At 45.8% G+C, this 16,631-nt stretch overlaps 1 protein-coding gene across 1 annotated transcript in view; it reads left to right on the top strand.

Annotated features, from left to right (window-relative positions):
- Positions 1 to 16,631, top strand: part of LOC139565400 (neurabin-2-like) — a 64,386-nt gene that overhangs the window by 39,869 nt on the left and 7,886 nt on the right. The window contains exons 3-8 of the mRNA XM_071385710.1: positions 318 to 450; positions 5,800 to 5,920; positions 6,025 to 6,129; positions 9,678 to 9,813; positions 16,136 to 16,279; positions 16,440 to 16,493. Of these exons, the coding sequence (XP_071241811.1) occupies positions 318 to 450; positions 5,800 to 5,920; positions 6,025 to 6,129; positions 9,678 to 9,813; positions 16,136 to 16,279; positions 16,440 to 16,493 (693 nt within the window). The remainder of the gene's footprint in view (positions 1 to 317; positions 451 to 5,799; positions 5,921 to 6,024; positions 6,130 to 9,677; positions 9,814 to 16,135; positions 16,280 to 16,439; positions 16,494 to 16,631) is intronic.

Genomic DNA, 16,631 nt, shown 5'->3' with positions numbered 1-16,631 from the left:
TTATCCTTAACCATTAGTGGTGAAAATGCTAAACTGACCTTAAATAATTTTCTAGAGCAGGGGTTCCCAAACTTTTTCACTCGGGGGGGCCCCCCTTCCAGCATTGGGGAACATCCTGCGCGTACACATGCCATATCTATTTTTCTGGGCAAAAGCACTGTTCATAACACAAACTGTTCACACCGGGTGTGCTCCCCACAGTTTGGGAACCACTGTTCTAGAGGAAATGTCTTCTCTATGGGAAACCTTTTGTGTTGTAAACTTTGTGTGTTGGTGAGTGTCGAACTGACCTATGACCTTTTGTCTTCTCTTGGCAGGTGTTCACCACGTACTCCAACGAGGACTACGACCGGCGTAATGATGACGTGGACCCCATGGCGGCGTCGGCTGAGTACGAGCTGGAGAAAAGGGTGGAGAGACTGGACCTCTTCCCTGTGGAATTAGAGAAAGGTAAATGGCTCTGCATGGCTCAGTCGGTAGAGCCTGGCGCGTGCGACACCAAGGGCTGTGGGTTCGATTCCTGCTGGGGCCAACCATACGTAAAATGTATTTCAAATCAAATGTATTTATATAGCCCTTCGTACATCAGCTGATATCTCAAAGTGCTGTACAGAAACCCAGCCTAATACCCCAAACAGCAAGCAATGCAGGTGTAGAAGCACGGTGGCTAGGAAAAACTCCCTAGAAAGGCCAAAACCTAGGAAGAAACCTAGAGAGGAACCAGGCTATGAGGGGTGGCCAGTCCTCTTCTAGCTGTGCCGGCTGGAGATTATAACAGAACATGGCCAAGATGTTCAAATGTTCATAAATGACCAGCATGGTCAAATAATAATAATCACAGTAGTTATCGAGGGTGCAGCAAGTCAGCACCTCAGGAGTAAATGTCAGTTGGCTTTTTTAGCACGACCGGTGAACAGGTCAGGGTTCCATAGCCGCAGGCAGAACAGTTGAAACTGGAGCAGCAGCAAGGCCAGGTGGACTGAGGACAGCAAGGAGTCATCATGCCAGGTAGTCCTGACGCATGGTCCTAGGGCTCAGGTCCTCCGAGAGAGGGAGAGAATTAGAGAGAGCATACTTAAATTCACACAGGACACCGGATAAGACAGTAGAAGTCCTCCAGATATAACAAACTGACCCTAGCCCCCCGACACATTAACTACTGCAGCATAAATACTGGAGGCTGAGACAGGAGGGGTCAGGAGACACTGTGGCCCCATCCGATGATACCCCCGGACAGGGCCAAACAGGAAGGATATAACCCCACCCACTTTGCCAAAGCACAGCCCCCACACCACTAGAGGGAAATCTTCAACCACCAACTTACCATCCTGAGACAAGGCCGAGTATAGCCCACAAAGATCTCCGCCACGGCACAAACCCTTTTTAAATGTAACCTTTATGGTTAGCAGATGTTATTGTGTTTGTAGAGAAATGCTTGTGCTTCTAGTTCCGATATTACTTGGTAGATAGTGCAGCAATTTCTAACAATTCCACAACAAATGCCTAATGGAATGGAATGGAATGGAATAAGAATATATAAATAAACTCAGCAAAAAAGAAATGTCCTCTCACTGTCAACTGCGTTTATTTTCAGCAAACTTAACATGTGTAAATATTTGTATGAACATAACAAGATTCAACAACTGAGACATAAACTGAACAAGTTCCACAGACATGTGACTAACAGAAATTGGATAATGTGTCCCTGAACAAAGGGGGAGTCAAAATCAAAAGTCAAAGTCAGTATCTGGTGTGGCCACCAGCTGCATTAAGTAATGCAGTGCATCTCCTCCTCATGGACTGCACCAGATTTGCCAGTTCTTGCTTTGAGATGTTTCCCTACTCTTCTACCAAGGCACCTGCAAGTTCCCGGACATTTCTGGGGGGAATGGCCCTAGAAACCGCGACTCGTCAGTGAAGGGGGAATGGCCCTAGAAACCGCGACTCGTCAGTGAAGAGCACTTTTTGCCAGTCCTGTCTGGTCCAGCGACTGTGGGTTTGTGCCCGTAGGCGACGTTGTTGCCGGTGATGTCTGGTGAGGACCTGTCTTACACATTGGATAATGTGTCCCTGAACAAAGGGGGAGTCAAAATCAAAAGTCAAAGTCAGTATCTGGTGTGGCCACCAGCTGCATTAAGTAATGCAGTGCATCTCCTCCTCATGGACTGCACCAGATTTGCCAGTTCTTGCTTTGAGATGTTTCCCTACTCTTCTACCAAGGCACCTGCAAGTTCCCGGACATTTCTGGGGGGAATGGCCCTAGCCCTCACCGTCCAATCCAACAGGTCCTAGGCGTGCTTAATGGGATTGAGATCCGGGCTCTTCGCTGGCCATTGCAGAACATTGACATTCCTGCCTTGCAGGAAATCACGCACAGAACGAGCAGTATGGCTGGTAGCATTGTCATGCTGGAGGGTCATGTCAGGATGAGCGTGCAGGAAGGGTACCACATGAGGAGGATGTCTTCCCTGTAACACACAGTGTTGAGATTGCCTGCAATGACAACAAGCTCAGTCCGATGATGCTGTGACACACCGCCCCAGACCATGACGGACCCTCCACCTCCAAATTGAACCCGCTCCAGAGTACAGGCCTCGGTGTAACGCTCATTCCTTCGAAGATAAACGCGAATCCGACTATCACCACTAGTGAGACCGAAACCGCGACTCGTCAGTGAAGAGCACTTTTTGCCAGTCCTGTCTGGTCCAGCGACTGTGGGTTTGTGCCCGTAGGCGACGTTGTTGCCGGTGATGTCTGGTGAGGGCCTACAAGCCCTCAGTCCAGCCTCTCTCAGCCTATTGCAGACAGTCTGAGCACTGATGGAGGGATTGTGCGTTCCTGGTGTAACTCAGGCAGTTGTTGTTGCCATCCTGTACCTGTCCCGCAGATGTGATGTTCGGCTGTACCAATCCTCATCAGGTGTTGTTACACGTGGTCTGCCGCTGACAGGCGATGAGCTATCCATCATGTCTCCCTGTAGCGCTGTCTTAAGCGTCTCACAGTACGGGCATTGCAATTTATTGCCCTGGCCACATCTGTAGTCCTCATGCCTCCTTGCAGCATGCCTAAGGCACATTCACGCAGATGAACAGGGACCCTGGGCATCTTTCTTTTGCTATTTTTCAGAGTCAGTAAAAAGGCATCTTTAGTGTCCTAAGTTTTCATAACTGTGACCTTAATTGCCTACTGCCTGTAAGCTGTTAGTGTCTTAACGACCGTTCCACAGGTGCATGATGATTCATTGTTTGTGGTTCATTGAACAGTCATGGGAAATGGTGTTTAAACCCTTTACAATAAAGATCTGTGAAGTTATTTGGATTTTTACGAATTATCTTTCTTTTTTCAAAAAAAATCCAATTAACTCTTTTTTTTGCTGAGTTTATATGCATGAGCAATGACAGAGCGGCATAGGCTAAGATGCAATAGATAGTATAGAATATACACTTCCGTTCAAAGTTTGGGGTCATGACTATTGTAGCTGGAATATTTTAAAATGTTATTATTATATATATTTTTTAATGGAATATCTACATAGGCGTACAGAGGCCCATTATCAGCAACCATCACTCCTGTGTTCCAATGGCACGTTGTGTTAGCTTATCCAAGTTGATCATTTTAAAAGGATAATTGATCATTAGAAATCCCTTTTGCAGTTATGTTAGCAAAGCTGAAAAACTGTTGTGCTGATTTATATAAGCAATACAACTGGCCTACTTTAGACTAGTTAAGTATCTGGAGCATCCGCATTTGTGGGTTCGATTACAGGCTCAAAATGGCCAGAAACAAAGACCTTTCTTATGAAACTCATCAGTCTATTCTTGTTCTGAGAAATGAAGGCTATTCCATGTGAGAAATTGCCAAGAAACTTGAGATAGAAGTCTCTCGGTCCCAGCTTTGATGTACCTGTACTGACCTCGCCTTCTGGATGGTAGCGGGGTGAACAGGCAGTGGCTCGGTTGGTTGTTGTCCTTGATGATCTTTTTGGCCTTCCTGTGACATTGGGTGCGGTAGGTGTCCTGGAGGGCAGGTAGTTTGCCCCTGGTGATGCGTTGTGCAGGCCGCACCACCCTCTGGAGAGCCTTGCGGTTGTGGGCGGTGCAGTTGCCATAATAACCATTATATGAAGTAAATTTGGAGTCACCCGATAATATGGTGTGTGGTCCTCCCATTACAACCTGGGAAACCATGCAGTTTATTAGGCTACAGATTAAATAAGTTATGATGAACTTCAGAGTGGTGAAAGTTCACGGTGAAGAGCTTGATGCTGCTTTCCAATAAATATTGCACTGTACCTATCTGCGAGCTGCTGGCTAGAGCACATGGGCCACGACCAGAGTATTGTTGTCCTTGTTGATCTTTTTGGCCTTCCTGTGACATCGGATGTTGTAGGTGTCCTGGAGGGCAGGTAGTTTGCCCCCGGTGATGCATTGTGCAGACCGCACCACCCTCTGGAGAGCCCTGCAGTTGTGGGTGGTGAAGTTGCCGTACCAGGCGGTGATACAGCCCGACAGGATGCTCTCAATTGTGCATCTGTAAAAGTTTGTGAGGGTTTTGGGTGACAAGCCACATTTCTTCAGCCTCCTGACTAGGCAAGTCCGTTAAGACCAAATTCTTATTTATAATGACTGCCTACCCCGGCCAAACTCGGACGACGCTGGGCCAATTTGTGCCACCCAATGGGACTCCCAATCACGCACGGATGTGATACAGCCTGGAATCAAACCAGAGTCTGTAGTGACGCCTCTTGCACTGAGATTTAAATATATATTTCACCTTTATTTAACCAGGCAGATGGTTATGCCTTAGACCGCTGCGCCACTACGCTCCACACGACTGTCGCTTTGGAGTTCAATAGCATAAACTAGTACAACAAGACGACTAGAGAGAGAATTAACTGTAAACATTTAACTGTAACTATTAAAGTTACAACTAGTAGCTAAACATTTTCAGTGAAGTCTGTAGTTCCCATTAAATTGCGTCAACTAGCTAGTTGAAGTCTTTGAGTAACCTTTACTCTTTTTCTCACAAATCTGCTAGCCACAAATATTTACATGACGAGCAAACACATTAGTGGTCACTAAGTGCTTAGTGGTCGCTAATGAATTCAGAGTCGCCCGTTATCTCCTTATTGGATTTATATTACACTAGATTAGCCGTGGCTAATTGGGTTCTAATATGGATAATGGCGTAGTAGTTTTAGCTAGCTACTGTATCTTTAAGTTAAGGTCCCCCATTTTATTCCATTTATTTCCTTACATCTGGAAGGTAACATATTTATGAGGTTAGAGTTCAAGTGGGCCTTCTCGCTTCAGCAAACAAAGGAAAGGAGGGGTGCTCAACAACAATGACAAAAATCATGAGAATGGCTTACCAAGAAAAACTTCCAAAAGGACTAATTCAAGGTATAAAAAAAAAGGAGTTAAAGCACTAAAACAAAAAAGAGCAGAGATTGATTTATTTTTTTCTCACTTTAATCCATTGTACAGGATGCAAACAGGTGACTGACGTTTCGACGTCAATCTGACGTCTTCCGCGGAGTGACCTGACCATTGCACTTAGCTCCTATTTCTAGCTGAGTGGCCCATTGAGACACAACAATGGGTCCTGTACAATGAATTAAAGTGAGCAAAAAATAAATCTCTGCCTTTTTTTGTTGAGTGCTCCAACTCCTTTTTACCTTGAATTAGACATTTTTAAACGTTTTTCTTGGTAAGCCATTCTCATATTCATGAGGTTATTGTAGTATTTGATTAAATACAATTTCCCCATATCCTATCTCCTATCCCCTCCTCTCCACAGATGGGGACGGTCTGGGGATCAGCATCATCGGCATGGGTGCCGGGGCTGACATGGGTCTGGAGAAACTGGGCATCTTCGTCAAGACGGTCACTGACGGAGGAGCTGCGCACAGAGATGAAAGGTTCTGAACAATCTGTGTTTCAGCAGTGTATCCCAAAATTGTGTTTTTCCCTTGCTCCTCGTCCTCTTTTCCCATTGTTCACTATCACTCTCCCCCCCGTGCAGGATCCAGGTGAATGACCTGATCGTGGAGGTGGACGGGACCAGTTTGGTGGGCGTGACCCAGGCCTTTGCTGCCTCCGTCCTCAGGAACACCACCGGCACTGTCAAGTAAGAACCCTCACTCAATAGCTGTCAATAAACACTAGGTTTCAACATCAAGCTATTGTTACAGTATATATTGTGTATTTACTGCACTCTGGTCAAATATGGTTCAACAGTACCCTGACAAAATCTGTTATGAGAAACTAAGCATGCGATTGGAAGGAAGGGGGTCTAGATACAGAACTTTATGAAGACTGGTGATAGGGAACCAAACACACTATTGCTCCCAAGTACCATAACTCCACCTCCCTTCAGACCAGTTCACAATTGGGATCCCCCTCTCCCCATTCCCCCCTAGGGCTAGGCGGTATACTGTATTTTATGATATACCAGTATTGATGCAGGGACAGATTTGGGTTTTTACTTGACCTTCTATACCGTTATTTGAATGTTTGGTTTGTTAAATGTGATACGCCATGTCTAATGTCAATTTTTAATAGTTTACTTCGCTACTTGAGTCATCTCTCTCCACTCTTTCTCTCCATGCCACTTTCCACACAGACCTAGCCACGCCCCCTGTCACTCAAGGAGCGCATTTGATGTTCCTTGACCAAGAGACACTTGCGTTCAGTCTGCATGGTCAATGCAGCACATGCAACAATGTTGATGACAACAATGCTGTTTTCACTTTGCTTCTTCATATAAATCCACTAGCATTCCATATTGACACTATTCGTTTGTGTTTCTTACATCAGCAAACAGCTAGTTTGTATTTTCTTAGCAAGTTGCCCTAAATCTTGAGACGCTAATTGTTAGCCGCTAATGCTAATAGCTAGCTAATACATGTACTGAGTAAGAGCAAACGTAGCTAGCTAATACAGCCGGATAATACCAGTAATGGTGTAGACCTAAATCAGCATGTTGTTTGTGCAACAGTATCTTCTAAATCAAAAGGGAATATGCAAAGCAAGAATGTTAGCTACATGAAGTAGCTAAGAGAAAACATTCAATGTAGCCAAAGCTGATAGGGTCCCCTAGGAAACACTTATCAATACTTTAGTTCCTACCCTGTCACAATAACTCCTCCCTTGCATTTTAATTCGTTGTCATTTCAAACAACACTGTATTCAAAGTGCCCACTATTATATTCTAGCTATAGAATTAGAATAGTAATTATATTTCCATGATTCCAACAGTTTTGCTCTAATTCGCAAGTCAAATCGCAATTGCAATTTACTTAATTTTCTATTAATGTATCTTTACTTTTACTCAAGTATGACAATTGGGTACTTTTTCCACCAATGCAATGGAGTGCAGGAAATGCAGAAAATATAAAAGTGCTGAAATTGTTTTATACTGTTCAATTCAACCAAAACAAATCAGAATGGAGAAAGACAAATTGAAATCACTTAGGATGTATATGTTGCCACCCTAGGATCACTCACTACTCATAAAGCAAATGTAGAACTTTTACTATTCAAAAACAAAAAATACCATCATACCGTCCATTTTTTTTTTTAAATACCGTGATATAATATTTTGGCCATATCGTCCTGCCCTATTCCCCCTCATCCCTCTCCTGCATTATTAACTGCCTGTGGGGGTCCTTGTGTTAATTGGCGGGGCAGTTTGACTGTAGTGTAGCTAGGCGAGCAGAGATGTCTCTCCCTGTGTTCACATCACAGACACCCAGAGATGGGAGAGCCTGATTAATACATGAGCCTGGATCCCAGGGAGATAGTGGAGAGGCCGGTATCGGTGAGGGCGCGGCGAAGCTATTTATAAAACAGCCTGGTCCAGCCTGATTTTTGAACCAAGCTCAGGTTGCTGTCTAACACTACGGACTGTAACCAAAGGAGGGAGGGATGCCCCAAAAATGTCATCGCCTACCCAATCGGACTCTTGTCTCCCTTTGTGGAAGCACCTTTTTTCAAAGTGAATTTGCCAAAAATGGATTTGTCTCTAGACAATCTCTGTGGAGAATGCTGGTGTTTGACCTCATCCAAAGGCAGATGGGTTTGTAAAGATGATACTTGCGGATTCACACGTACAGACGGTTCCAGACTAGGCCTGGTTGTTTTCCGCGTCGCCTCATGTCCTGCAGGCTGGATGGAGAGTGTCTCTGAGCTTGTGAATATTCATTGATTCGCATCTGTCGATCACCCTCACAGGCTGCTGAGGGGTTGCACTGACAGGTGGTGATGTTTTGATTGGTCCAAAATTAGAAGCGCCGTCTCTTTGGTGAATATGATTCAGCATAGTCACAGAAAATAGATGGCGTGGTTTGTTTTGAAAATGCTGGAGAGGTTAGGTGTCATATTTGCTTGACATCTTTTCCCGTGCACAGCTTGGCTTTTCCACATAGTGGTTAGATTCCTAGTCACCATTTCTTCCGCCCTTTTGACCACTGAGTTATTTCTCCTCCGGCAACGAAGGGGGCCTCTAGTGGGTTCTTAACCCTCACACACTCACAACATCACGGAATCCCCGCTCAAACTGAATGCCACAGTGGTGCCGGCGGTCACGTTGAATGATGTAGCTACCGCTCTCTGGGGTCTCATTGAGCATGTGTGGTAGTCTAGTCTCAGGCAGGGATACAGATTGGTGACCAGAGGGTTGTTAGTTTATATCTCACTTAGGGTATTTTTATGATGTAGTGATCCAATGCCTTTTTTTTCTCCCTGCAGTAAACCATATTAGGTGTACAAAAATATATCACGTTATAATAGATTTAGAAATGATTGTTTTCATCATTTTGTCTAGTGCACTTACGTCAAGGAATATGATATTCTGTTGCGAGAATCCCTTTTAGTAAAACGTGGTATTAGCTACAGCAATATGTTTTTCTTTGTGTCTCACGTGTCAATGTGCATCTGGCTGCTTCGCACACATGTTTGAGTATGGAAACTGATCTCCAGGCAAGCGTCCAGTTGAGGTCTTTCCGCTCGATCATTCCATTTGACAACATGTGACAGCCAGAACTGGTGTCGCGGTCTTAAGGGTCCCATCTGCAACAGGATAACTGTCAGACAGTTCTGCTACGGCTTAAATGTCTCTGTAGATGCTTCATTCACACATTCTATGAAACATGCATGTCCTCTCATGCTTTCTGGTCCCCAGGACTGACATTTGTTTATTTTATTGTTATTTGTGATACATAGAAAAAGGCTGTGTCTAAAATCGCAATCTATTCCCTGTGTAGCGCTCTGGGCAAAAGTAGTGCACTAAATAGGGAATGTGGTGCCATTTCAGACACAGCCATAATCTTCTCTTCTGATGGCGTGCCACTCTTATTCACTGAATTGTCTTTCTCAGCACGATCTTTATCACATTTTTCTACTCGTTACAAATTTTCCTTGATTCTCATTAGTGATGTCAACTCATCCGTCCATGTGCAGTGAGTGTCATGTTCCTTCCAGGCACAAGCTGTCATTTTAATTGCCCGTCAAAAGTTGCTGCCCTGGCTTGCACTTGTTTGTAAACTGGGGGATATTTTATATCCTACCCTAGGTTTACCTTTCTACCCACTCAATTCTACCCTAGGTTTCCCATTGGCTTCTCCTTGACAGACATGCCTTTCCCACTCACCCCGTTGGTCGTTGTTGCCCATGCAGGTTCATGATTGGCCGAGAGAAGCCAGGCGAACAGAGCGAGGTGGCCCAGCTGATCCAGCAGACCCTGGAGCAGGAGCGCTGGCAGAAAGAGATGATTGAGCAGCGCTACAGCCAGTACATGGAGGAAGACGAGGAGGTGAGGGGCTCACAATGACTGTGTCCCAAATGGAAACCTGTTCCCTTTCTAGTGCACTACTTCTAGCCAGTTACCATAGGTCCCTGGTCAAACACACACACACGCACACACGCCATGAAAAAGATTAGTTCAGTCCATCCAAAACATCTAACATCTTCACTCCTTCCATCAGTCAACAATATGACTAAACAAGATGGCGCTAATGAAGCGTTTGACACTTCCTCCACACCACTATCAGATGTTCCATCGGGCTCCCTTCACAATGGAATAATACAACTGTCATTCTAGAAAGAACACTCCTTGTTCACCTCCCCTTCACTTGATCTAACTGGACTGGATAGGTTTAAGCAATTTGACGGAACCTAGGTGCCACGTAGTGCTTTACACCTGCCCAGTCATCTCAGATCTTTGAAAGGGGGCTGAATAAGGACATACACAGTAGGGGAAAGCGTTGTGGAATGAGACCCAGCCCAGCAATTTTCTCAGTTCCTTGTCTCCCCTCAGTCTCTTCCATGGAGAGGAAATGCTTGAATAATTGAATCTGTCTCCTTGTTAAATTCAATCACGTTCAGTAGATGTCTGGGCTTGGGTGTGAAAGACGGACAAGTGCGGACCAGATGCCACGACCCAGGTCTGGTATTCCATCACACTGTGTCTCCCCATCAGAGCAAGCCCCTCTCCCAACAGATCTGAACCTGCATCAATGGAATTTACTGCTAAAGATGCATTACCATACACGTCCTTTCTGATCTGTTTAAAAATGAATAGTTCTTGTTATTTGGCCTTGTTTTTATTGATAGGCATCGTTAGATGGCACTGTCCTATGTGACTCCGGCTCATCCCTCAGTCTCTGCACTTTGTTAGTTTCTCCCCAACTCTGGTTGGCTATGCAACGTTCAAACGGTGTAAACATTTTCAGCACGTTTTGAGAGTTGACATACATCATATCAGACAGTGTTGTTGTGACAGGCGCGTTCAGGGCTTTGATGCTTGGCCCAACCGGGAGGGTTCAGATGAGCAGACAGCCCAGGGTTGATGGGGGGGGGGGAGTGTGTGGCATTCCCTCAGAGAGAGTGACTCATTGGTATGACAAGGTTAGGAAAGCTTTGTTGGGATGTCGTCCCAGGCGGCGGCTGTTGTTAAAGGAATATTTGAAATGGCTGTGTGTCGGTCTGTGTGTTGTGTGTGTGTGTGGGCATGAGATGGGGGGTGTTAGGAGTGAGTAGGGATGGGTGTCGTTAAGATTTTAAGGCTATTACTACTCTTACCGATACTGCTTATCGATCCGGTACTTTAAGGGTATTCTTATTGGTTCTTTTAGTTCTTTTTTTACGGGGGAAAACGAAACAAATGAAGAACAGAATTAACATTGCTTTATTTTCTGAAATGGAAAATAAATCAACTATTATTTACAGCAAAAGAAACAGCAATGTTTTGAACAAATCACAATTATAGACTCTAATGTTGTGATGGAAATGTAAAACAAATGAAATAAACAATATTTTCCTGCAAAAGAAAATACAGTGGTATAGAGCATCACGGGTGGGGCATGCAGGTAGGCTGCAAAAGGACTAACAGTTCTTAGCAGTTCTTCTGAAGAAAGATCAACATATTTGCCTTCTCTGGCAGATGTCGGGACCTCTCCTGGCTTATTGTGTTCCCTGCTGTCGAAAATACCCTCTCACTAGGGGTGGAGGAGGCTTGAGCAGAGAGGTAGCTTGTTGTAATGTTTGTGAGGAGGGGCAGAGTATCTCTCTTCTCCCACCACCACATCACAGGATCTTCAGCCATGGAGATGGGAGGCAGGCCTTTGTAGAGCTCAACCTCTAGGTCAACACGCTCGCTGAGGGTGAGGGACGAGGTGTCCTGTTGGATTGTCAACCTCAACTCCCTCTCTCTCAACTCTGAGAACGGCTCCTCCAAGACACTCCTTGTTTTGTACAATGGAGGGACTGTTTCCTCCATTTCCTCTCCTTCAGACTCCTCCTACTGTTGCTGGTGCTCTGTGTCTGTCTGCTCCGGCTCCTCTGACAGCCCTGGTGTTGCTCCTGTCACATTGGCCTCAACAGTTGCCTTCCTCAGCCTGTCCCAGGTGGCGTCACTCACCGGCCTCCCTTTAAATCTGTGGTCCATTGCTGTGGCCTCATGCAGGAAGGCTTGAATGTCCTCATCCTGATAGCGCTCGGAGAGGTTCTCCCACACCTTCTCTTTGATGGTTGCCACGAACGTTGTATCTTCATGCTTCACAGTGAAGTGCTCTTCCAGTGTTTGGAGGATGGGTTTGATCTGTCCACAGGTGGCATTCTTTTCACATGACACACACAGTATGGATGTATAAAGGATTATCATGAGCTGGACAAACTCCTCAGCCTTATGGATGTCCTCATCCTTCAGACTGTCCAGGTTGACCTTGATCATTGCTTTTCGCAGTTGTGGGTCCAAGGCTGCTGCTTGGATCGCTGGATACTGCTCCATGAATCTCTCATTAGATAGAGAGTTCCATCTGGTCTTGACATCAAGGATGAGTGAGTGTTGTGGAAGGCCTGAAACAACAACAAAAATCAACATGCGTTTAATTACCGCACACTTGAATATTGAATTAAATTGTTAAATGTGGGAATTTCTAAATACTACTTTATTAGATTGAACTGGCTTCTTACCAAGGAGCTGCTGCTTTTCCTTCAAGACTGTTTTGGACATCGAGGATCTCTTGAACCACTCGAACACTGCTCTGATTCGGGCTGCCCATTTATCAATTTATGTCATTTTGTAGATTTTCTGCACTGCCAGATTCAATGTATGCGCAAAGCATCCTATTTTTAGGATGTGTAGCCTCTTGTTGGCAACATCCAGATTGTAGCTGTGACTGTTGATAATGCTGGCAATCTTGCTCGGCTCTATCTCAAACCCTTCCAGAATGTCTGCGATCTCCTCTGCCACAGATTTGTACACTGCCCTGGTGTGGCGGACCTTCTGTTTTACACTCCTGGTGTGGCGGACCTTCTGTTTTACACTGCCCTGGTGTGGCGGACCTTCTGATTTACACTGCCCTGGTGTGGCGGACCTTCTGTTTTACACTGTCCTGGTGTGGCGGACCTTCTGTTTTACACTGCCCTGGTGTGGCGGACCTTCTGTTTTACACTGTCCTGGTGTGGATGACCTTCTGTTTTACACTCCTGGTGTGGCGGACCTTCTGTTTTACACTGCCCTGGTGTGGAGGACCTTCTGTTTTACACTGTCCTGGTGTGGTGGACCTTCTGTTTTACACTCCTGGTGTGGCGTACCTTCTGTTTTACACTGTCCTGGTGTGGAGGACCTTCTGTTTTACACTGTCCTGGTGTGGATGACCTTCTGTTTTACACTGTCCTGGTGTGGAGGACCTTCTGTTTTACACTGTCCTGGTGTGGAGGACCTTCTGTTTTACACTGTCCTGGTGTGGCGGACCTTCTGTTTTACACTGTCCTGGTGTGGAGGACCTTCTGTTTTACACTGTCCTGGTGTGGCGGACCTTCTGTTTTACACTGTCCTGGTGTGGCGGACCTTCTGTTTTACACTGTCCTGGTGTGGCGGACCTTCTGTTTTACACTGTCCTGGTGTGGTGGACCTTCTGATTTACACTGTCCTGGTGTGGCGGACCTTCTGTTTTACACTGTCCTGGTGTGGCGGACCTTCTGATTTACACTGTCCTGGTGTGGCGGACCTTCTGTTTTACACTGTCCTGGTGTGGCGGACCTTCTGTTTTACACTGTCCTGGTGTGGCGGACCTTCTGTTTTACACTGTCCTGGTGTGGCGGACCTTCTGATTTACACTGTCCTGGTGTGGCGGACCTTCTGTTTTACACTGTCCTGGTGTGGCGGACCTTCTGTTTTACACTGTCCTGGTGTGGAGGACCTTCTGTTTTACACTGCCCTGGTGTGGCGGACCTTCTGTTTTACACTGTCCTGGTGTGGATGACCTTCTGTTTTACACTGTCCTGGTGTGGTGGACCTTCTGTTTTACACTGCCCTGGTGTGGAGGACCTTCTGTTTTACACTGTCCTGGTGTGGAGGACCTTCTGTTTTACACTGTCCTGGTGTGGCGGACCTTCTGTTTTACACTGCCCTGGTGTGGAGGACCTTCTGTTTTACACTGTCCTGGTGTGGAGGACCTTCTGTTTCACACTGTCCTGGTGTGGAGGACCTTCTGTTTTACACTGTCCTGGTGTGGAGGACCTTCTGATTTACACTGTCCTGGTGTGGAGGACCTTCTGATTTACACTGTCCTGGTGTGGAGGACCTTCTGTTTTACACTGTCCTGGTGTGGAGGACCTTCTGTTTTACACTGCCCTGGTGTGGCGGACCTTCTGTTTTACACTGTCCTGGTGTGGTGGACCTTCTGTTTCACACTGTCCTGGTGTGGAGGACCTTCTGATTTACACTGTCCTGGTGTGGAGGACCTTCTGTTTTACACTGTCCTGGTGTGGAGGACCTTCTGTTTTACACTGTCCTGGTGTGGAGGACCTTCTGTTTCACACTGTCCTGGTGTGGAGGACCTTCTGTTTTACACTGTCCTGGTGTGGAGGACCTTCTGTTTTACACTGCCCTGGTGTGGAGGACCTTCTGTTTCACACTGTCCTGGTGTGGAGGACCTTCTGTTTTACACTGTCCTGGTGTGGAGGACCTTCTGTTTTACACTGTCCTGGTGTGGCGGACCTTCTGTTTTACACTGTCCTGGTGTGGAGGACCTTCTGTTTTACACTGCCCTGGCTTGTGTAGTGCACGATAAGAAGTGAGATAGTGGTCCTGACAGAGGCGGGCCCACCCGTCTGATGTGATGGCCAGCTTTGGCACGTCCTTCAGCTCAGTAATCACATTGGCCTAAAGCCCTTGGACTCCAATGTTGAAAAGGGGTGTAGGCCTTTCACTATGAACCTGGTCACGGCTAGGTGTCACTCAGTCATCCTCCCACTAGCTGCCAGTGTGAAGGGGTTTGGGCTGGTCTTTGGCTTGGACCAGCTGTATTAGAGGGAGGAGTGGGTTGGTTCATTGTAACTGCAATTTTAACAAAGTTGCACAATCTTTAAATGGGTGATTGTTTAGCTATGGGTGCATTCATAAATTCAATCAGCTGGCTGATGATTACTTTTGACCATGAACCCATGTTCGCATAATTGTTTTAACTCCGTGTGTGGGCTCTAGACTGCTAGCATACATGCATAATGTAGATCGGGCAACAAGAGATGAACTATGAGCTAGGCAGTCGAAAACTGTGCATTTCTCTGCCTGTACATGATGCACTTTCGATAGATGTTTGGACAGATTGCTCGTGTTTCTGCCCTTACAAGCAAAAGTCTTGTTGCACTTGTGGCAACGAGCATTCAGCATCGACTCTGGTGAAGTGTAACCACACTTTTGAACGTGTAGCTCTCTCCGCCATTGTCACTAATTAAGAGCAGGGTGCTGTAACGTGTGAGAGACGCGCGAGAGGGATCTCTCTTCTGGATTGGGAATAGCGAAATTGCATCATAGACAAATGTCTTATTTTTATTGCAAATTAGAAACGGTTGGTGAGAAAATGTGCAAGATAACGTTTATGTAGCAATAATGAATAGGAAATGTATTTTCTTAATTTCTCCAGTACCGAAAGCAGAACCGATAACATCGAAGCTTATCGATACTACGGTCTTTCATAATTTAGCCCCGGGGCCCGTTTAATACCGGGTTTCGGTACCCATCCCTAGGAGTGAGTGTGTTGGAGTTCAGTGTGTGTGAAGGAAGGGGGAATTTCCTTTTATCTAACAGAGGTGTGTGTGTGTGTGTTTTGTTATTGACCTCACCAGGTCCATATTGACAGAACAGTAGAGTGGGATTTATTGCACCAATCAACATAACAATTGATTATAGTCAAATTTGTATGTAGACTATTTGTCAACAAAGATTCACATCACTGCAGCCACAGAGTCCCTTGACAAGCTTTGCCTTCTGACAGGCTTCCCTGGTAAACACAAAATGGTGGTTGCCCAATTCTAGGGTGTCAGTTCTGGCCCACTATCGTTCTACTCCTTGAGGGCTTTTTCCTCTAAGCTCAACTTCACCATCTAGTGGCCATTTGAGGGTAGAGGGAAAACATTGATGAGAAATAGAAATGGAGGCCTATCCTGTGAGGACCCCCAAAAAACCTTGGTTCCCCTTTGGTAAAACCATGTATTTACTTCACATGGTAGTTACATGGGCAGGTATGGTTACTGTGTGACCATTGTTGGTTCACAACATGACAGGAATGTCTAAATGCACTCTCTGAATATATGGTGAATATTCTCTGAATCTTCTGAATGTCCTCCAGACAGGTGAGTATGCCACGGACGAGGAGGAGGAGATGAGCCCCATGTTCCCCAACGCCATAGAAGTGTTTGACCTGGCGGAGAATGAGGACATGCTCTCCCCCATGGAGATGGACCCTGAGAAACTGGCCCACAAGTTCAAAGAGGTGAGCAGGGAGGCTTGATGCCAAAGGCAAATGTTCATCTCAAAATGAAGAAAAAGTTATATTCAACTTCTTGTTGAGAGAGCGTATGAGATGAGACATTGTGCTGGAGTGAGCCATGGTGTCCATTTTTAACCTCTCTCTCTTCTCTCTCCCTCTGTAGCTTCAGATAAAGCATGCGGTCACTCAGGCTGAGATTCAACAGCTGAAGAGAAAGGTTAGACCTGCTCCAAAATCAATTACCCAACAAACATGGGACTTGTTTCACAGACCCACCTTGACCCGGGACTAAAACGCACAGTCCAGGAGTGAACTAGAAGTATACAGGGATAAACTTTACATTTTCTCCCCTCAT

Source organism: Salvelinus alpinus, chromosome 36 (assembly GCF_045679555.1).
Source record: "Salvelinus alpinus chromosome 36, SLU_Salpinus.1, whole genome shotgun sequence".
Classification (NCBI taxonomy): domain Eukaryota; kingdom Metazoa; phylum Chordata; class Actinopteri; order Salmoniformes; family Salmonidae; genus Salvelinus; species Salvelinus alpinus.
Note: the sequence above shows the minus strand (reverse complement) of the source record. Positions and strands in the feature narration are given on the sequence as shown.